Source organism: Castanea sativa, chromosome 10 (assembly GCF_040712315.1).
Source record: "Castanea sativa cultivar Marrone di Chiusa Pesio chromosome 10, ASM4071231v1".
NCBI classification, from domain to species: domain Eukaryota; kingdom Viridiplantae; phylum Streptophyta; class Magnoliopsida; order Fagales; family Fagaceae; genus Castanea; species Castanea sativa.
In genome coordinates this window covers 20,649,902-20,673,288 of record NC_134022.1, presented here as the reverse complement: position 1 = coordinate 20,673,288, position 23,387 = coordinate 20,649,902, and the positions used below count along the sequence as shown (strand labels likewise).

Here is a 23,387-nt window from a genome sequence, read left to right as displayed (position 1 = left end):
ATAAAATAAAACAAAAAAGGAAACTATCAAACCATGGTTGAAGTAGTCTTTAAAAAATACATTCTTAAAGTCACTAGATATAGGGTAAATTAAACTTTTTCACTCTAAGTTTTACCCTAAGCACACCTAATCCCTGGAATAAAAAAAATGCATGATTGACCCCTAGAGTTGTAACTTTGATTCAAAACCACGTCTGCCATCTCTTTTATTGTTAAGTATGATAGACTAAAACACCAATTTATCCCTCTCCAAAACAGACAGCAAATGGATAAGTTGGTAAACTGTCAATAGTCATTTTTAAATTAAAGGTTGATCGTGCGTTTCAATAGCGCAGTAAGTGTAATCGAGGTCAAAGATTAGGGTAAAAAAAGGTGTAATTTTAAAATGAAAGGGTGCTTAGAGAAAAATGAGAAGGAAAAAAAAAAATGAAACAGTATAGACACAAAAGGGTGCTTAGGCTTATTTGAATGTGGTTGTGTATTTGTAACTGAAGTAAAAGTGAAGTCAGCACAAGTGGTTCCCTGGAGCAAAAGTGAGGAGCTGAATCCAAGTCTAGTTGATTCAAGATCAAACTGTAAAAGATTATCCTCCATTTGATACCCTCCAATCACAATCGATGTCTTCATAGAAAGACCACCATTCATAATCCCCAAGCACCACAAGTCAGCGTCATCCCTTGTAGTCCTAACTATTAAATTCGACCCAGTAATCCTCCAAACAGCATCGGGTCTATGCATCATGAGATCAATGGTTGGGACGCTCGGTCCCATAGGTGTAGTTGTGACATCCTTTGATTTATAGCACAAATCGAATGTTAGAGTATGGTCTGTTAAAGCGATTAGGTTAAAAGCTGAGGAGGAGGCTTCACTAACAAACACCTTTCTGAATTCAACGTATATATAATTACTTAGTGATGATGAAATCATCAGTCAAGTAGGTTTGTTCAGATAGGTCAGCACGGACTTCGTCTCTATACCTACAAGAGTAAAAATGAAATCCTCTTTGAGTGATCACCAGTGTGGTGCCGGTCATGGAGTCTCCGATGGTAAAGTCAACGACTAGAAATGGCAAAGAGGGCTTACTAGAGTGAATAAAGTGTTTTAGTGAGCGTGTATGTATATACCTTGTTTAGTTCTGAAATGTGTCTTATATGCATCCTTTTTCTTTCTAGTCGTTGTACCTTATTCATGGTTATATAATTGCTTCTTTTGTAAAGACTCTGGGCTCATTCAATGTAGGCTTTGATGAGTCTCTAACGGTTTTCTTGGCCGATTAGAAATCATTTGAGGCATTAAATGCTCCTCTTTATGGTGCCTCTACCATCATCCATGCTGAGAAGGGAGGGACGATGGCACTTGATGGAATCGTCTGGACAATGATATTTATTGGGCTTATCACTTAACACAATGTACGGTTCTAAGGTGCTGATCTTGGTCCCACTGTTCCTGTGTTCAATACTCAGGTACGAGGTATCGATAGGCACGACCTTGTTGTTGACTTTTATGGAAGTCAAATCCAAGAGATGCCCTGCTTGGTCTTCAGTCCGTTCCATGTTCCAGTTCCTGGTGAGAACAAGCACAAGGCAAAATAGTGAGAAGAAGGGAGCGTGGTGCTAACTTGAGCTGGGAGCGAATAGTTGGAACCAACACATTATTTTGTAACACATAAGTCAATTATTCCACAATCATGTAAGATACACACATTGTGAGAAGGATGATGCACGAGATAACTTCTCATCTCTACAACATCATCGTCTCATATTAAGATGATCCCATGTGTGTGCATCGCTCATGAGATCAAGTGAAAGGAAAATGTAATGCCTCAATTGAACAAAACAATTTCTTTACCATTAGAACCGAAAGCACAAACGTTGTTGCCGCATAAGGGCTAGGGATGTCGCTGCAATGGGAGCCTTCGGTTTCGCCAATAATCTCAAGAGAACTACAGATAGGGGAATCATAAGCTATGAAGCACGGGTGCGTTTCGGGATTCGGGTGCGGGTGCGGGTGCGGGTGCGGGTGCGGGAACGAGTGCGAGACTCGCCAATTTTTGAAAAAGTAGGATGCGGGTGCGGCGATTAAAAAATTATTAAAAATATTTTTATTTATATTTTTAATATATTGCTAAACATACTTTTTTCACATTATATAAACATATACCAAATTTAAGAGCAATAGTAAATAATAACTAGAATACAGAGAATGAGAGAGAGCCTAGCTGAGGAGTGAAGGCAGAGAGTGGGAGAGAGGCGCAAGAAAAATGAAGAGGGAGAGGGCTGGGTCTTGGTTTTTTTCCAAACGGTGCGTTTGCACCTTTTTTTTTTTTTTTTTTTTTTTCGGCCAAGTTAAACGGTTACGCACTTTTTTTTTCTTTTTCTTTTTTCTTTTTTTTTTGAATTTCAGCCGGTATTAGCCAATTTCGGCCGGTATCGGCAGATTTCGCCGGTATTAGCAGATTTCGCTGGTATTGATGTTGCGCCCGATACGGACCGATTCGGGCCAAATCGGCACGAATCGGCCCGATTTCGCGCGCATCAGCCCGAATCGGCGTGTATCGCGCCGAAAATAATATTTTTTTAATGTCCGACGCGGCACGGACACGCAGGCAGCAGCGTTGCCTGTGCGTCCCCGTGTCACGCCGCGTCGGACACGGGTGCGGCGGTCCAAACGCCGCACCCGTGTTTCCCAGATCATAAGGGACGTGCTGGTAACTGGAGGAAGAATAGTCATTGGTACAGTCCACCACAAAAAATGGGGAGTCCAGGTCAAGGTTAATTTGGTGGGTTGGAGAGGGGTTTCAAGGTAAACCTGGACGATGTACTGGATTGGGTCAGTAGAATTGTCTTTATACACACGGGCTACAAGAGTTGTTTCTGTTTGCCAAAAAAGATGTAGTAGAAAGGAAACAACAAATAATAAAGTGAATTGAATGATTAATGGAAGAGACATTGCTTGGTGTTTCTTTTTCTGCATTCAAAATGTGTGTTTCTAAAGAAATGGAACATCTCTACTTCACTTATATATGTGTGTGTAGAGATTTTGATTTCGGCATGACAACCTCATATAAATTTTATTTATTTAATATTTTTTATGGGAACCTCAAATGAAAATTGTTGACTTTGCTAATGGCCTTTGAAACCTCCACACTGTTTTGGGAAATTATTTTATATAGCTAATAGCTCTCCTGTAACATATAAAGCCAACACATTTGTGGATCTCATTTTTCTATAAGGGAATCGTTGCATAAAACAGTTATATTAAATACTATTATTATGCCCGTTCAATACAAAAACTGAAATTTTATCCCTTCTCACCTTTCAACAAATGTGTATGATATGACCGCGTACCCTTGGTGCGGTGGTTACTCCACAAGTATAAATACTTGTGGGGTGTGAGGGGTAAGAGTTAGGGTTCAAGTCTCTAGGAGGGAGCTTCACACGTATACACTTAGATTAGGTTAAAGTAGAAATTCTATCTTGTATAAAAAAAAAAATGTGTATGATTTTTTTAAGTATGATTGAAAATAAAGTTATAAAGAATAACAATATATTTATTAAAAAAAGTTCTAAAGAATGTGAACTGAATATTTTCAAATTATACTTGAATTAATAGATTAAACTAATTTAAAGCTTAATTTTATTTTATAGTAAGTTTTAAGTTTTATTTTTCTAATTTTCACTAACTTATCTTTAATATAAGAGATGTAACATATGTTTAACCTATTTAATTGTTTAATTACAATAAAAATTCATCATTAGGCATAAACAATGTATAGACCAAGAGAGTCAATCTCGTACCGGAGGCTGTACTAATTTGACTAGTTGAACGATATATTTCGGTACCAGTCAATACCAGTGTATCGTTTTGGGTTTACCGCTATTTTTTATATTTATAAATATATATATATATAATAAAAATAAAAGTTTACCATAAAACATTACCTCAAATTAAAACAAATTATTTATGGTTTTAGACTTTAGACTTTAGCATACTAAGAAAACAAATAATACTAATAAGTTAATGCAAATAAGTTACTATTTTGCCTTTATAAAATTTTAAAATTACAAAACTGAAGAAAGAAAAAAAAAAAAAAAAAGCTTATTTTGTATTGGCCGATATGCCCGAAATTGGTCGGTTAATGGCCAGTATTTAAACCAGTACTAAAATGTTGACGTTTCGGTATTGATACACATACCAATATGATACATACTGGCTAGTACCGTATGGTATCAACCACCTTGGTATAGACCCATCAACATTGGTGAGGCACCATCCAACATAATCTCTCTCTTATAGAAAATTTCAAAATTAGGTTAGATAATGAGAGTCTTTCCATGTTTGGTAATATTTTATGAATTAACATAGCTCGTATCTTAAAACTAATTTATTTCAGAATGCTCACTAATTTTCACCCCAATAAAAAATGAATTAAAATGTTGTCTTTCATTTTTTTTTTTTTTAATGAGAAATGTTATTGTAATGCATGTTACATGTCTTTATTTTCTCATAATTCAATAGTTACAACTTACAATATCTAGAAGAGATTTGAACATTGGTTCTTCTATAAGGAAAAGCAAACTATGCTACTAAATTTGAAGGCTCTTTGAGTTACATGTTGTCATTGACCTGCCTCTTCATGCAGTTAAGAGTTTATTTTGACCAGTGGCGGCTTTAGGAATTTTTCTCAGGGTGTTCCTTAAGAATCATAAATTATACAATATATTAAAAAGAGAAATTCATATATTGACAACAACAACAATAAAAAAACATGCAAATATCCCACTGTGCATTAGCACACATCCCACTTTGCAGTAGCACACACCCCATGTGTATTATCCACGGTTTAACCCACTGCCTAGTGCGTAACATAATTTAATTTTTTTTCTTTTATAATGTCTTGGTCAGTTAGCCTTTACTGCCTCTGCATGCCTTCAGCCTTTACTGCCTCTTCCTTTCCACTTCCCCAATTCAAATATCCCACCCCATGGCCCTTATCCACCCCCCACTCAACAGACAAGAGTCACAAGAGCCAATCAACATTCCACAAAACATTAAATATATAAAACATTCACAACACGCAAAATTCACAATACACAAAACAACAAACTCACAAACCAATAAAGTCAAAATGTCAAATAAAGTTATAAAGTAAAGGCAATTAGACATAGAGAAACAGAGAGAGAAAGAGAATCTCGTTTCAGTTCAAAGAGAAAGAGAGAGAGAGAGCTCTACTCTCACTCTCAGATCAGAGCACAGCCAAGCCAAAGATGTAAGATGAGATAGACTGAAAGAGAAAAAGAGATTGAAGTAAAGAACTGAAATACCTTGAGGCCTGAGGGGCGATGCTGCGGCACGGCGGCAGCACGTCAAGGAGAGGACTTGAGGGACGAGACAACGAGGCCAAGATAAGCAATCTCTGATCCGATCTTCGATCTCGCCATCTCTGTTGCTCGAGTTTGAGGCGGTCCAGGCAGAGGCGCCGTCGCGCCGATGTGCTTGGAGGTTGGAGCTTGGTCGTTGATGAGGTTTTTTTAGTTTAGGTTAGGAGTTCTAATTTTCAGTTTTGCTTTACCATTTGATGATTTTGATCAATCGACGAACTCGTATTGGGTTTTGGTTGGGTTTTTTTTTTTTTTTTTTTTTGTGAATCTGTTTGGGTTGGCCCGGTTGGGTATTTAATTAATAAAATTTTTTTGAGAATCCGTTTTGGTTAGTTTTATTTAGGATTGATGTTGGGCATTTTTCCCTAGGGTGGGCTTGCTATGTTATTATTATTATTTTTTTTTTTTTTCAGATTTTAGTTAAAAAAAATTTTTTTTTTGGGCTTTTTCTTTTTTCTTGAAAAAAGACAAATAATGGAGCAAAATTTAAATTTATTGGCATAAAAAAAAAACTGAGGGTGTTCCCAAATTTTTTTTAAAGGGTAGACAAATAAAAAAATTTAAATTATTATATATAATTTTTTTTTTCAGGTCAGGGTGGTCTTGGGACCACCTTGGCCTTAATGTGGTGCTGCCACTGATTTTGATTGTGATGATAGATATGACATATAGGGACTTACCAGTACCAAGTATGTTAGTAAAAAACATTTACTATGTGATCACTAGGTAATGGCAAGAGACATATGTCAAATACTTTTAGTACATATTCTTATAAGTTACTTTCCTTTTATGTTCCTTTGTCAATGTTGTGACTTATTCTATTGCCCTTTAGAACATTTACATCAGTCTCCTCAAATATTTTAGCTAAACTAATTTAAAAAAGCTAAATTTTCTTGGTTAGCTGTTTATTATTTTCATACACATACATCAGTCTCCATACTTTACCAACATTGAAATTTAATGTAGTGAGGATAGAGGTTCACTACAAGTAGCAATAAAACTATCCTCTTTAAAAAATTTAGTGAGGCTGATGCACGCTCTTGTTTTGATTGAGTTTAGATAATTTTTTGCTGAAATATTAAATTGGTGAAGCTGATGTGAATGCTCTTAAATTTCGGTTTATAAACTTGAAGCTAAAAGATTGACCGACATAGCTTCTTTGTCTAATAGTACTATTTGATGCTATCAGACAAAATTAAGCTTTAAATTAGTTTTTTATAATAATAAAAAAAAATCATTATGTTTGAGAATGCTAGTAAGTAAGGCTATCCATCCAATCCGACGACTCGACCCACCTAAAGGATCCGACCCGATCAAGTCACCGGTCAGCGGCGGGTCATTTGTTCCAAAAACCGACTCTAGCTGGTCGGTCTTGGTTTTCCTCCCAAAAACCCGAAAAACCCAATCTGGTTGATGTACTAAGAATTTCCAGCAAAAAATTTCTAGATTCCAGTGAGATTTTCCTAGATTCCAACTTCAAATTTTTAGATTTTGGCAAAATTTTTCATATTTTGGCAACTTATCAAGTAGATCTAGTGATATTTCATCCAAATCTAGTGAAATCTCATCTAATCAAGTGAGATTTCTACCAGATCTGGCGAAATCTCACTGACTTTTCGCCGTTTTCTCACTGAAATCTCAGATCTTGACTCCGCTCGACCCGCCCAAAACCAACTGGATGTTTGAACCATCCGATCCAATCAATTTCCCGGTCGGAGGCGGGTTGATGGCAAACTCCACCTGATCAGGTCGGGTCGGCGACGGGTTGAGCACAAACCCAACCCGCCCGACCCATGGACGACCCTACTAGTAAGTGTGCATTAGGATCAGTGTTTTCTGGCTGAAAAACTTTTTTTTATATTTGCTGAAAATTAATGTATGTAAAATTGTAGAGAGAGAGAGATGTCAAAACACACACACACACACACACACACACACACACACACATATATATATATATAGATCTTATCATTAAGAATTTCATTCCATTATTTTTGTACTTTTGAGTTTAACATCATTTCATGTAGCATGTAGGAAAGTTCACTAGAATCTAATAGTTTTCTTTAAAAAAAAAAAAAAAGGATTTGAAGTAATGGTGTTCACTTTATGATGATCGTTTTTTATCATCATATCAAAACATTAACCAGTTTTTGATGTAGACAAAATTTAAACACAAAATCCACCACAATAGACTTAAGTAACTAATTGAAACCTACAAATGCAATGGTAATATAGTATGCAACATTCTTCTTAACTAGTGTCTAGTGCCGCAGATTGAACCATTTTGGACCCGTTTGGTTTAGAGATAACTTAGTTTTCAAAACTCATAACTCAAACCCAAAACTCATAACTCCCTACTCAAACCTCACCTCACTCAAAAACTACAAAACACCTATTTGGACTCATAACTCAGTTACATTTCTCTACAACCTTTTGCCAAAACCGTGGACTCCACCCACTGACACTACCCAGTGTTGCTACTATTACTCCCCGCGTCTCTCCATCTCTATCTTTCTATCTTCTCCCTCCCTTCAACCCACAACCACTCACCGGTGCCATCAACCACTACAAACCAATCCACCACCACTAACCCAGCCACTAGCCATCATCAACCACTACAAACTGATCCACCACCACAAACCCAACAACCATCAACAAAACTCATTCATTAACAAAACCTAGCAACCATCAACAGAACCCATTCATCAACCATCGACAAAATCAAAACCCATTCATCAAAATAAAAATAAAACCCATCAACAAAACCCATCAACCATCAACAAAACCCATTCATCAACCATCGACAAAATCAAAACTCATTCATCAAAAAAAAAAAAAAACTAGCATCGGCGACAAAATCAAAACCCAGCACCGGCAATCATGGTCTTGGTGTTTCAAGGCTCTCGCTTTGCCTTTCTTCGGCAAAGACCGCAATTGAGAGAGGCTCTCGTGGTTTTCCTTTTCTAGGTCATTGGCTAGTGGCGGCGGAACTGGGCTGAACCAGAGAAAGGAAGAAAGAAAGAACCACACAAAGAACCATAGAGAGGAAGAAAGAAAGAAAAAATAGAAAGAGAGATAAACCGGAGAAAGAAAGAAAAAGAAAAAGTGGGAGAAGAAAGAGAGAAAAAAGTAAGAGAAAGGTAACACCATCAACACATATGGGCCCCACAGAGTCCGAAAATTTACCTTAATGCCACTGAGTTTTGTATCTCAGTTTTTGAAAACACCAGTTTTGTGTTTCCTGTTTTCATCACTTTAACTCAAAATTTTTTAGTTTTGAGTGATAGAAACACAATGTGAAAATCAAGCCAAACAAAAAAATTTGTGTGGATCTCACATGTTTTGAAAATTCAGTTATGAGTTTTGAGTGATATGATCAAAAACAGCTCTAAACCAAACAGACTCTTAAGTTGCTAAAAAAAAGTAGTTAATACTTATTACCAGCAGTCAATTCCTTGGCACTGCCTCGTTTAATTCATAAAGGACATGTTAAAAAATACCATAGAAACAAAAGTGTAAGAAAAAATGCTAAAGTAAAAATACAAAAGATTCAAAAAGTTGTTTAGAGGAATATGATCACTCTATTTGACTATTTTTACTAGAACTAGATGCAAAATTAAAGTTGGCACACGTGGTCCCTTTTACCAAAATTGATAAGCTAAATCCAAATCTCTATTATATCTGTATTTATTTTCAGTTGAATATTTGTGTCTATGATATTTTTCATACATTTGGTAGTCAATTTGATATCAACTCATGGAGCCTGCATGAAGGATCACTAGAATGCAATAGTCCTATTTTTTTTTTAAGTACGATTTGAAGTTATGGTGCTCGTTTTATAATAAATTTTTTTTTTCACTAGATCAAGAAATTAACCAGTTTTAGATGCAGACAAAATTTGAACTCAGATCACCATAGATTTAACTAACTAATTGAAACCCACATTGCAAATGCAGCATTTTAATTAACTGGTGTGTATGTAGATTGACCCATTTTAGTAGCAGTCAAATCCTTAGCACTGCCAAATGCCAATGATTTCTTGTTTAACTCATCGAGAAGGCCATGTCAAAAAAATATCAAACAAACAAAAGAGTAAGGGAAAAAGATAAAAATTAAAAATACAAAAGATAAAAAAAAGTTGTAGCTTAGAGTTGGAATATGATCGCTCTATTTGACTATGTGTTTACTAGAACTAGATGTAAAATTAAAGTTGGCACACGCGGTCCCTTTAACCAAAATTGATGAGCTAAATCCCAATCTCTTTGATTCAAGATCAAATCGTAGAAGATTATCCTCCAATTGATGCCCACCAATCACGACTGAAGTTCTTGCATGGGGTCCACCATCCACGAACCCCAAACACCACACGTCAGCATCGCTCCTGTCAATCCTAACCATCGAATTAGACCCAAAAACCCTCCAAAACACATCATCACTTTGCATCACCAGATCGACGGTCGGGACAGCCGGACCCACGCGCGTACTCATGATATCTTTTCCTGCATAGCACACACCGAATGGATTAACGGCAGTTGCCGTTGCCGTTAAGTTCAAACCCAGGGCTTCCTTTACAAACAGATCAGCAAAGGCTTTGTAAATGGACGTCTCTAACACCGTGTAGGGATTAACGGTGCTGATCTTGGTCCCACCAAAACCGTTCTCATCAACGGTCAGGAGCGAGGCATTGATGGGAACAGCTTTTCCGTTGACTTTGATCGAAGTCAAACCTATGAAATACTCATCAGACGGTTGTAAATAGTACGTGATCACAGTACTCCCAACCGGGTTGAGAATGAGAGGAGTGTAAATAAGCGACTTGGAAAGGTCAATTTTGGAATTGAAAAAGTAAGGCCCACCCGAACCGAGGAAGACCGGGCCGGGTTGAGACCGCGAACCGGACAAGCAGAGCGCAAAAGAGCGAGGCAGAGAGAGGGATCTGCTAACCTGCGCCGGGATGGAGAAATTGGAGCGGCCAAACCGGCGACCCCTTTGGCGAGGCCCTGGAGGAGGGAGGTTTGGGAACAGGAGAAGAGGAAGTCGGGGACGAGTCCGCCGAGTTGACTCAGCTGAGTGGACCCGTCGGTGGTGGGCAGAGCGAGGGAGTCGAGGAGAGCGTTGGCGAGCGTGGCTCTGCGAGTGCTGTTGGCGCAGGCGGGGCCGGGGCCGGGAGGGGTGTAGCAGTTGGAGCAGGCGAGGGAGCGGAGGGAAGAGCAGAGGGAGGAGTTGCAGGGGACGTGGGAGAAGGTGGAGGAAGTGTAGTTTTGGTAACAGTCGAGCCAGGAGAAGGAGGCGCCGAGGTGGAGAAGTAGCTTCGTGGGTTGGAGCGGGGTTTTGAGGTGTGCTTGGATGGTGTATTGGTGGGTGGTGTGGTCTTTTGTAATGGGTGCTAGTAGAGCTGTTTGGTGAGAGAGGTGTAGAGCGGAAACAAAAATAAGTGAGAAAATGAGAACGAGGAAAGGAAGAAGAGACATTGTTGACAGAGAGACTACAGGAATAGGAAGGAGGAGGAGTTTAATTGCATGCCATGCGGTGAACTGGTTGGTGAATGCAAATGGACGTGTGAGATGAACCTTGGAATGCTGGAAAGGTTTGGACTGTGTGAGAGTCTAGAACTCTAGACATCGTAACGTTACTCATGGTACTGCTAACCGTTGGGCAATTAATTATTCCATCACTCACTTTAACTTTTTTATTATTATTATTATTATTATTATTATTATTATTATTATTATTATTATGATGGGTATGGTTAATGTGTGCCCTAAAGATACGCATTAAATCATCTATTTATAGTAAAATTTTCTCGAGAATTGAAAAAATTGTCAATAATTTTTTCAATTTTCAAGAAAATTTTTTTTTCTAAAAGTAAATAATTATTGTGTGTCCTTAAGGCACACATTAGTAAAATCCTATTATTATTATTACGAGAATAAGTTACGTTCAGAGCGGGCGTAAAAGACATCTTTTACGTCAGCCAATCCTGCAGCAACACATTAACCAAAATATTTAGATTTAATACATCTTATTACATGCAATTATAACCCAATTATAGTCCTAAATATTCCTCAAACACATCGGAAGCTTCTTTTCCAAATGGCAAACCAAAGGTAGACTCTCCTCCTCCCCCTCACACCGGAGCTCCATTCCGCCGCACTCATCACCGAAGTTTTTTTTAGAGCCTGAAAAAGATGTCGAATCCGCCATCCTTGGCACAATCTCAAGATTTTTTTTCTCATGATTTGGTGGTTTTCCCCTATTTTTAATTTTGAAATATCAATGGGATTGGTTTTTTTTGGACGTCAATCACTTGATTTTGTATGGGTTTTATTGATTTGGTATGAGTTTTGTTGTTTTTCTTATTGGATTCTTAAATCTTAAGTGGTAGGTTCAATGGGAGGGAGATGGATTGAACATGAATGTGGTCAATTTTTCTTCATTTTTTCAGAAAAATTATAAATCTTAAGTAGGTTTTTATTGGATTCTTAATCTTAAGTGGTAGGTTCAAACCCATCTGATTGTGGTTCTTCAGTTTTTTTTTCCAAGCTAGTCTAGGTTCTCATGAATTGTGTTTCGGTTCCAAATCATGATTTTTTGTGCTTCCTTTTTAAGTTATGAAACCTTTTTTTTTTTTTTTTGAGGTTTCCTATGTATTTGGATCCCCAATATTGCTCTGCCGTTGCTATTTTGAAAGAATTCATTTAATTAGTTGTATTGTTCTATACGTTAATATTTACATACATACCATTCATTTACTTTAACCAGATTATGCCTTTGTATGGAAACCAAGAAAAACAAGATTCACCTTCTCAAAAAAAAAAAAAAAAAGAACAACAAGATTCAGTTATATCTTCTTTTGTGTGGCTACACTTGTTCTAATTGGCTTTCTATATTAGATATGATTGAGCTACCATGTTCTCTCCCTAATGAAACTTTTGTTTTAATTTCAATTGGCGATGTGGAGTCGATTTCATAGGTCCCAAATTGTTTTGATCAAGATATGACCAATCCAATAATTTGGCAAGTTTGTTCTTTTGTTCTTCCCTAATAGGCTTTTTAATCATGACAAAATGAAAAAAAATGATTTGGAATGACCAAGTTGTGAATTTCTGATGTCCATTAGTTAGCCATATCGGTTGATTAAGTGTATTAAGTATGCGTTTGGATACTCCCTGCGTCTGGCATTTTCTGCGTTTTTGGCCTTTTTTTTATTTTTTTTAATTCCAGTGCCTCTTGCACTATTCATGGGACATGAACAGTGCCAAGCTCGTGATCAGTATTTTTTTTTTTTTTTTTTTTTTTCAGTTTTTAGCAAAATAAGCGGTATCCAAGCGGACCCTAAGTACTGTATGTATTCATATCATGTGTCCAAATGGGCTACGTTCATAATATTTTCATAACAAATCATAGGTAATTAGTTGTTATTGGTTCAAATTTGAATCTACCACTGAGATTACTTTTTTTTTCCAACAATAACAACTTGCCACTTAGAATTTGTTATGAAAATATTATAAAAATATTATAGACATAGCATTTCTCAAAAAGATATATTTAATTGCTCTGTGTTAAAAAGAAATATTACATTTCCCTTGCTCTTGTCTTTTCCCTTCATGTTTGTTTGTTAATTCTAAAATTTAACAACACGTATCCACTTGTGGAATAAAATATGGAATGTGTATCAAAGTATACACTTCTTGATGATACATAAATTGGGAAAGGCCTGAGTTCATTGCTTCTTAGTATTAGATTTTTTAAGACGTTGACATGTGGCAGAAGTTTGACACATGTCAGCATCCCAATAGGTGTAATGCACAGGGCCCAAACTGATTCTTATATAGATCAATAATTTTTTTTTTTTTTGTTACAAGTAAAAAAACCTTCTGAAAATTTGGGAGGTGAGTTTCATTTTAAAATTTCAGCTTAAGCTTTGTCCTATCATATCTAATTTTAGATGAGGTGACTGTGACACTACTATATACAATGATATGTGCAATTTTCATTTAAAAACAAAACAAATAAAATGACAATAAACCTCTTAATACCCATAGGAAAAAGAAACTATCAAACTATAGTCGAACCAGTGTTTAAATAACAAAATATCTATTCAAAAGGTCACTTACCCTTTAGTAAAATAAAACGGTACCAGGGAAAAGGTCACCTACCTTTAATTTCAATCTTAGAAACCCAAAATTGGGGGCTCAAGGACAATTTCGGTTTAATGCTTTTTTCTTTTTCAACCCTCCTTATTCCGGTTTAAAACTTGAGAATCATATATATATATATATATATATACACAACTACATTTGAAGATAAATACTCATTTAGTAAAATAATAGGCTTAACAGTTGACATTTTAAGTGGGGAATTTAAATCCTAAATATGTTAGTTGGACTTGGAATCACAAAAAAATACCGTTGAACGTAAAGGTCATTAGCAATATAATATAGTAGTGATTAATCGCTCTACATTGATGACTGATGAGTTTGGTAGGATTTGATTGCATATGTTTCTGTTTACAGAATTGTTTGACGTGTTTTTCTTTTTGATGAGTGATACAAAGCATTACTCTGGGTGGAGAAAACTCCCCCATGACCACGAGTTTCAAGTTCAACAATCCTCATTGATGATATACCCTTCACTTAGATATATCAATATACTACCACTATCGAATTTTTTTTAAATGAAATTACAATTGTTAATGTGACTATTTGTTAATGATAAATAATAAAATGAAGTTAATTATGCTGATATAAAAATCAATAATAACCTATTAAGTAGACATAAAATTATTGTAAAAAATATTTTGTAAATTGCATGTGCGTTCGACATTAACTTAAAAAACTGGTTTTTTATTATTATTTATTATTTAGTTTATTTTTGCTATTATATATTTATGGGTCATATTATATTTTTAGTACTATTTATGAGTCTCACTATATAACTAACTTTTAACTTTATTTACAATACTTTCGATAAAAAATTTTTAATCCCAGCTCAATCAACTGTTTCCAAACATTGGCTGCATTCTTATTGGCTATGCCAATTCACTTCCCATCAAAAAGATTGCATGCTTTTGACTTTGACCGTGATAGGTTCTTTATTACCTTTTTTTTTTTTTTTTTTTTTTTTTTTTAATTTCAAATTTCAGTAGTCAAGGATACAAAGTTAATAACATCACCGCAACTGTTTATCTCCCTGATTTCTTTTTTAAAAAGAAGGGTTTATTAATTATTATGATCATTAAATAATTAAAGATGCTTGCCAGTCGATGAATACTCTTCCATCTTATCCGAAGATTTTTAAAATTTTTTTTTATTTTTATATTCATATCCGAAGATATGTTATTGGCTCACAGAATCACAGAACTTTGAATTCAATTATATATGCTTAGTCAATTTGACTGATAATATAGAGAATTGGATAATAATTTTAATAAAATAATCTTACCAGCAAGGCCAGCATATTTGAATATTTGGAGGGGCTTTTTTTTTTTCCTGAAAGATTTGGAAGGGCTTTGTAAATCTGTTTCCATCCCATTCATAACGTAAGATGTCAAACTTTTATCATAATCAAATCATTCTTGACTGTAATACAAAAGCATCACGCTAGTACTCTTGACTTGAAATAATACATTTTCAAATTTTCATTGTGTTTGACTAGTCCCTTGCATAATTAAGCATATATAATGTAAAAAAATATATATACTTTTGGTCCTTATATTTTGAATCAATTTTTATTTTAGTTTTTAAATTGATTTTGCGCCTAACTCAGTCTTTAAAAGCAAAAAACCGTTTCCATTCTAGTCCCTGCTATCAATTCCCTAACAAAAAAATCTTATTTGACAAAAAGAGTGACTACCGCACACCATGGGTGCGATGGTCATTCCACAAGTATAAATGCTTGTAGAGGTAGGGGCCAAAGGCCGGAGTTCAAGCCTCTAGAAGGGAGTTTCACATACATATATATTTAGATTAGGGTAGAGTAGAAATTATATCTTGTATAAAAAAAAAAAACACAAACAGAGTGCATAAATGACATATTAGACGTTGACGTGGCTAATAAAATAATATTAAATAATGTTAAGACAGCATTTTAAATATTAAGAAAGTCACGTCATTATTTTTTCTTTTCTTTAATTATTTTAAAATAACAAATTTTAGTTATTATTTAATTATCTAAATAATAATTAAATAATTAAAATAAAATTTCATTTTCATTATTTTTTCTTTTAATTTTAATAATCTCATATCTCGCTCTCGTGGTCCGTGTGTTTTTGTTTGTATCTATTTCACTTTCTTTCGTGGTATTTCTTTTTCTTCTTGGTCAGTGGGTTTGTGTTTGTATCTATTTTTTCTTTTCTTCAATCATTTTTTTTAAAGAATTTTTTTATTTAAAAATAATTAAAGAAAAGAAAAAAAATAATGATGTGACTTTTTTAATATTTAAAATGATGATGTGACATCATTTAATATTATTTTATTAATTAGGGTAGCATCTAACATACCACCTATGCACTCCGTTTATTAAGTAGGATTTTTTTATTAGTGGGTTGACCGTAGAGACTAAAGCAGAAACGATTTCTATTTTTAAGGACTGGAGTAGACACAAAATCAATTTAGAAACCAAAATAATAATTTGTTCAAAATGTAGGGACTAAAAGTGTATTTTAACTGACAAATAAATGATGGAATGTTTCTTTTTGATGTACAAATTAATGTGTCATAATATATATTTTTTAAATCAAATATTTATATATTTAAGTTGTTTAAATTTCTTAATTATATTTCTTGTCACTCGAGTTTATAAATATATAATCATTAAATTTATATTACCTTCCTAAAAAAATTATAATAACTATACCATTTTCTTTATTTTAAAGAGCCTGTAAAAGAAAAGAATAATAAAAAGAAGACACTGAAAGGCTGAAAACCAAGTTTTATTAACTTGGCAAACAAACCAAGACCAAATAAGGCAATAAGCATAATTGGTCCTTATGCTTTGTTTGTTTTGCTAGAAAACTTTCTGTAAAGATAGTTTTTCACATTTTTCAGTATTTGGTAGCACAAAAAAAAATTGGTCAACGAAAAATTATCTTTAGTCAATGAAAAATCCTAATAAAAATAAGGCTTATTTTTTATAGGTTGTTTTTCAATTTTTTTTTTTGGAAAACAGTCTCTCTCTCATGGTACGCTCTCTCACTCTTTCTCTTTTCCCTTTTTTTTTTTTTTTCCTCACATCCTTACTGTCACTAACTCTGGTCTCTTTTCTTCCATAGATCTCTCTCTCTCCATATTTCTCTTCCCCTTTATAATACAGTTCTCTGATTAGATTTTTTTTTCTCTTATTGCTCAGTAATTAGTTTATTCCTCTCTACCAACTTGCAAAAGAGAACATATTTGCAACAGTAATTATTTCATTCCTCTCTACCGAAATTCCAATTCTTTACTTTGAAATTCAAACTTAATTTTATTTTTTTCTCTAAGAAATTTTTGGTTTGATGGATTCTAGGTAGTAGTTTTTTTTTTGCACATAAAAGTACTAAAAAAAATAAAAAAGAAGAATGAATGAATGAATGAAGTAAAAGACGAAAATTTTAAACATAGTGCCTATATGATTCTAAATTGCTTTTACATAGGATAATCTTTTTTTGTTGACAGATACATTATGTAGATACTATGTAGTGATGATATATTATGTAGATGCATTATATAAATACATAATTTTGAGTAATATTAAAAACTTGTGGTTGACCATAGTAGACAATTAGTGTACCAACAAAAAGAGTAGACAATTAAAAATTATTATTTGTACTTATTAAAGATGTATTCTCCTGTCAATTTTATGTATATAGACAAATGATTGATATATGTATGTGTGTGTGTGTGTGTGTGGAAGTTCCTTTCCATATATATGAGCAAAATGAATAGTAGAGATCATGAAAATTTGACAACTAATTTTGATTGTATCTATTGTAAACTTTTAGTATGAAAATCAAATTCATTTTTGGTTTTTTATTATTATTTATATTGATTACATTAGTTGGTTGGTTTACATAATACATATGTTTTAAATTACACAAGAAATATAAAAAATAAAAATAAAAATTTGCATACTAAACATCAGAAAACACTCTCAAACTCATTTTCAAGGTCGTTACCAAACACTGGAAAATGATATAGTTTTCTAGAAAATGCTATTTGGAAAATGAATCATTTTCCAGAAAACGTTGATACTGAAACAAACAGAGTGTTAGAATTATTTTATTTTCTTTGGTAGCTTCATATTAAAAGCCCCATAATATGTTAATTAATTTATTCGAATATAGGCATGAACTCTGCATGTCTAGTTCGAATATAGACATGATCACATAAGTTAATTAATGTAATCCTTTTATATATATAAGGAGTTGCTTGTATTCGACCTTAATTTGATTGGGGATTAAGGCAAAATTGAAATACTAATATCATTTCATCTTATTATTCTTCTAATTTGATTAATTACTTACATTCCCAATACTTTACTCGTTTGAACAAGTTTTTTCCCAAAAAAAAAAAAAAAGAAGTCGTTTGAACAATCTGCTACTCCAATTAATGTGAAGTAGACCTTCTGTTCATACATATTTTAAGGGTTCAATAGAAATTAGAAAAGATGCATCATAATATATTATAACAATGTTACGTGACCTAGTAATACACTCCAAAAAGTTTATATATCATTAAATTTTCAAAGATGTGATAAAAAAAATGTTCAAAGTCAATGTTAGAAATGCCACCTTCTGAAATCTGGATTACAGTGGGCTAAGCAGCCCCATTTGACGCTAGCTTTGCGCGTTGGCTAGCTTTATCCAAGCGCCACATCTCCCATCAAAGCATAATATATATGCCGACAAAATTAAATAGAGCTTGCATAGATAGCTGTCCACCGCTTCCACACTCATTTCCTATATATATCCCATTCAAACTTGTAACTTAGCATTAATTATTGACATGGCTATCTCTATTCAATACATCCTCTTCTCTACCTTCTTATTATTCCTCATTGCTCCTCCTTCTTTAGCTCAACAATCTTCCAGGCCAAAAGCACTTGTTGTTCCAGTCTCCAAAGATGCCACCACTCTTCAATACATTACACGTATTAACCAAAGAACCCCACTTGTTCCAATAAGCTTAGTGGTTGACCTCGGTGGCCAATTTTTGTGGGTTGATTGTGAGCACAATTATGTGTCCTCAACATACCACCCGGCCCGTTGCAACTCAACCCAATGCTCACTTGCTAGAGCCAGTGGCTGTGGGGATTGCTTCTCAGCCCCTAAGCCAGGTTGCAACAACAATACATGTGGTGTCACACCTGACAACGCCGTGACACACACCGCCACCAGCGGTGAACTTGCCACGGATGCTGTGTCGGTCCAATCAACCAACGGGTCAAACCCGGGCCGGGTTGTGACCGTGCCACGGTTCCTTTTCTCATGTGCACCTACTTTCCTATTGAAAGGTCTTGCTAGTGGGGTTTCTGGCATGGCTGGACTAGGCAGGACTAGAATTGCATTCCCTTTACAATTTGCTTCTGCCTTTAGCTTCCATAGGAAATTTGCAATTTGCTTATCATCCACAACTTCATCCGCATCGCCAGGAGTTATGTTCTATGGTGATGGGCCTTATGTACTACTTCCTAACATTGATGCCTCTCAATCCCTCAAATACACCCCACTATTTATCAACCCTGTAAGCACAGCCTCAGTCTATTCACAAGGAGAGCCCTCAGCTGAGTATTTTATTGGTGTGAAATCTATCAATGTAAGTGAAAAAGTTGTCCCAATAAACACAAAATTGCTCTCAATTGATAGTAAAGGTTTTGGTGGGACTAAGATTAGCACTGTCAACCCTTACACTGTCTTAGAGACTTCCATCTACAATGCATTGACTAAGGCTTTTATCAATGAGGCTGCTGCCAGGAACATTACTAGGGTGGCTTCCGTGGCACCATTCGACGTGTGTTTCAGCTCAAAGAACGTGTTTAGCACAATTCTTGGGCCTTCTGTGCCTACGATCTATCTTGTGCTGCAGAATGAGAATGTGTACTGGAGCATATTTGGTGCTAACTCTATGGTACAGGTTAGTGACAATGTGTTGTGCCTCGGATTTGTAAATGGAGGTAAAAATCCCAGGACTTCAATTGTTATTGGAGGGTACCAGTTGGAGAACAATCTCTTGCAGTTTGATTTGGCAACATCAAGGCTAGGCTTTAGCTCTCTTCTCTTTGGTAGACGAACTACATGCTCAAACTTCAACTTCACCTCCAACCCCTAGAGGGTACTTATGAATCGACATAGAATTATTTTCTGTAATTCTATGATATATTTGTATGTGTTACAGTCTGAATAATTAATTGGGCATATAGCCCAAAAATCTTTGCTTGATATGATTTTTGAACAATAATAAAGAGTTTGATGTTTGTATAACTCTTATAAGATCTGATTATTTAAGTACCAATCAAATTGTTATCAAGCAAGCAAGTTAAATTTCGTTGACCAAACATGATTAGATTGGGTATGGTTGGTGTCATGGTATAATGATAAAGAGTTATTATCAAAAGTAAGTTGAAACTTGCTTTAAAAAAAAAAAAAAACCAAATTATGATAATATCATATGATTGTGGGCCATCAAAAAATGACGAGGAGTTATATTCTATGGAGATGGGCCTTATGTGCTACTTCCTAACATTGATGACTCTCGATGGCCTTATGTGCCACTTCCTAACGTTGATTTGTATCAAGCATATCTACGAGAGGCTAATAAATGTGCGGATCGCTTAGCTAAGTCTGGCCACTCCCAAGATTTAGAGTTTATTATCCATTCTGCTCCTCCCGTGGAATTGATTTCCTTTGTTGAGGCAGACTGTCGTGGTGTTTCTTGTAACAGGCTTTGCCCTGAGTTTTTTGCTCCTTTTTAGTTGAATAATATTTCCAGTTTACCAAAAAAAAAAAAAAAAAACATTGATGCTGAGCCAGAGTATTGGTGTGAAGTCTATCAATCTGAATGACAAAATTGTACCAACAGACACGACATCGCTTTTAATTGAAAGGGAAGGTTTTGGTTGGATTAAGATTAGGCGCTGTTGACCCCTACCACTGTCTTAGATGCAAGGAATCAATATCGTACCAGAAAATTAATCCAAAATTTCTCTGAGTTATTCAATATTCAAGTCTGAAGATGCAGCTTAAAGAAGAATTTAAATTTGTCAGGATTTCGACTGACATTCAATCTCCACTCCATCGATCAAAATCCAAGTTTTGATAGCCTTTTGATTGCTGTTGATCAATTTAAAAAATATTTTTCGAATGATGTCTGAAAATGACTTGATCAAATATCATGTATTTAGAATGTAACATGTTTTAATTGAAGTTAGTGTCATTCACTTTAAGAGCAACCACATTAGCTCGGGTAAAAATTTCATCTATTTTATGCAAAAAACCTCTTTTTAAAATTTTACACATTCATTTTTACAAATAACCTACATCAATTCATCTATTCTACTACATCTATTAATTAAATAATAATTTCCTCACTTTTTTTTTATTATTTCTCCCCAACTACCTGTACGCACGCCACTTCATTTCTGATTAATTTCTCTCTCTCTCCTTCTCTTCATTTCTCTTTCGCTTTCTCTCTCTCTCTACCCATTTCTGTGTTTGCTCTCTCTCTCTCTCTCTCTCTCTCTCTCTCTCTCTATACCCACACTCTCTCTGAATCAACTCTCCCTCTCCCTGAAAAACTCTCCATCCGAAACAACTCTCCCTCTCCCCTAAAAAACTCCATAGCTCCGAGCTCCGATCCGCTCCGTTCCACAACCTCCAAGCTCCGATCCAAGCTCGGAGCTCCGATCCGCTTCGTTCCACAAACCTCCAAGCTCCGATCCAAGCTCGGAGCTCCGATCCAAGCTCGGAGCTCCGATCCGCTCCGTTCCATAAGCTCTGAGCTCCGATCCAAGCACCGATCTTGTTTGTGTATCTTTGTTTTTTTTTTTTGAGCAAGTGTATTTGTGTTGTGTTGATTTGTCTGTGTGGATGGGTTTGTGTGTGAGTGTGTTTGTGTGTATCTGAGGAAAAAGAAGAAGATGAGCAGTTAACTGTTTTTGAGCACAGAGAAGAGAGAGAAAAAAACGAGCGAACGAAAATTAATAAAATAATCTATAAATGAGCTACAGTAACCGTGGAAATATACACGGTTACTGTAACTCGGGTTGGATTTGCACAATTTTACATGTTTTTACACCCACTGATGTGTGCTCAAAATGTGTAAAATTAGTAGTTTTTTTGTGTTTTAGATGATTTTAACTGGACTGATGTGGTTGCTCTAAACCCTACCAAATCTACCATATAAAGACTCTTATGTTACATGACTTTTTTGTAGTTGACAGAAACAGAAACTCAAAGCAAACAGAGAGAAAAATATAGCCTCCCTCTCAGTGAACTAGTGAGAACAAAAAATCATTTTTCTTTGGGTTTGTATGAGTTGGTGATCAAGAAGTTGAAGCCATAAACTCAATGCATCACTAAGGTAGAGCAGATCTTCAAGAGGTTCTTGGAGTCGGTTAGAGATTCTGGTTGTGAATATAGATGCGTTAGCTGCTAAAGCATTCATGTAATATATAAAAGATTTTGGAAATGTTGTAATTTCTAAAGAGTCATTATATTAAGTTTATCTACTAGGGGTGCAAAGCCTAAATATAAAGGTTGATCATGAAGATCAAATTATGATTAATGGAAGTGTGAGTTCATTTTCATAATAAAATCAAAATTCTCTTAGCTCCCTCTTTATCAGGGACAGACCTAGGATTTTAAAGGAAAAAAAAAAAAATTCCAAATAGGCATCCATATAGTATTAAAAAAGTTATAAATACTCAAAATCATTGTTTCTAAATATATTAAGATGCAATCATTTACCAACAAGAACAAACAAAAACAAAATAATGTCTATTTTTAATACTAAACTAGCTAAGATTTTTTTTTTTTGTTTGTTGAAGTTAAAGCATTCACATTGGTGGTGCTAAAATTTTTAGCTTTTAGTACCTTAAAAAGTTACTTTATCTATTTTACACAATACACTCAATATCAAATGTTTTTTATTTTTTATAACTTCATTAAAAATAATATAGAAAATTCATTAAAATAATAAAGGAAGTGAGAGAATTTGAGTTTTTTTAATTGAAAAGATATAATCTTAATAAAATAATACATTTTATTTTTAACAACTTGCTACAGTCAACTTAAATTTTTACCAATTTACTGTAGTTGCAAAGAATTTAGTTTTAACTTCTCCAATAACGTATGTTTTTTTTTTTTTTTGATTTTTTGGTGGTAAAATAGTTTTTATTTTTGCTAAAATACAATCATCATTATGAATATTTTTATTATTTTTGTTAAGTTCTCTATTGGATAGTTGGTATTTGGATGAGAATAATTAGATTTATTATAGAGAAAGAGGGCTGAAAGTTTTGGAAGAGGCTAACTACAAAAATGAAAATTATTATAACTAAAAAAAAAAAGATTGGACCCAGGGTGGCCTAGACCCCCTTGAGCCCCCACCTAAGTCTGTCTCTACTCTTTACATTAAGTAATGTATTTCCAATTAAAGATGGATTATATATAAAATTTTTCCAATAAATATGTCTCAATGAAGTCACTAACTTCTCAATTAAACTTTGAGGTTTTTTTTAAAATTTTTTTTTAACTCTACAAAATACACCAAAAATTGCCTCAATCAAGTTTCCAAAACTCCTCTATTGAATTTGGAGTTTATTTAATTCACCAAAAAAAATAGTAAATATAAAAAAATACCCTTTTACTTACACTTTTCTCAAAAAAAAAAAAAAAAAAAATAATAATAATCAGGTTTATATATAGTTTTATGTGTGTGTAAAATGAGAAAATAAATAAAGAAATAAATACAGGGGTATAGAAGTAAATACAGCAAACAAAAAGGCCCCGGGACGCCGTCGTTTAAAGAAG

General features: G+C 34.5%; 1 protein-coding gene and 1 pseudogene across 1 annotated transcript; one reads left to right on the top strand and one right to left on the bottom strand.

Annotated features, from left to right (window-relative positions):
- Positions 1-9,473: 9,473 nt before the first annotated feature.
- Positions 9,474-10,965, bottom strand: LOC142613937 (putative aspartic proteinase GIP1; annotated as a pseudogene).
- Positions 10,966-18,337: 7,372 nt separating this feature from the next.
- Positions 18,338-19,838, top strand: LOC142613778 (putative aspartic proteinase GIP2). The gene has a single exon (XM_075786272.1). The coding sequence runs from the start codon at positions 18,364-18,366 to the stop codon at positions 19,684-19,686; it is 1,323 nt and encodes a 440-aa protein (XP_075642387.1). The 5' UTR covers positions 18,338-18,363; the 3' UTR covers positions 19,687-19,838.
- The last annotated feature ends 3,549 nt before the right edge of the window (positions 19,839-23,387 follow it).

Excerpts from the sequence above, each read along its gene's own strand:
- LOC142613778 (XM_075786272.1), top strand. The coding sequence starts at position 18,364 with ATGGCTATCTCTATTCAATACATCCTCTTCTCTACCTTCTTATTATTC.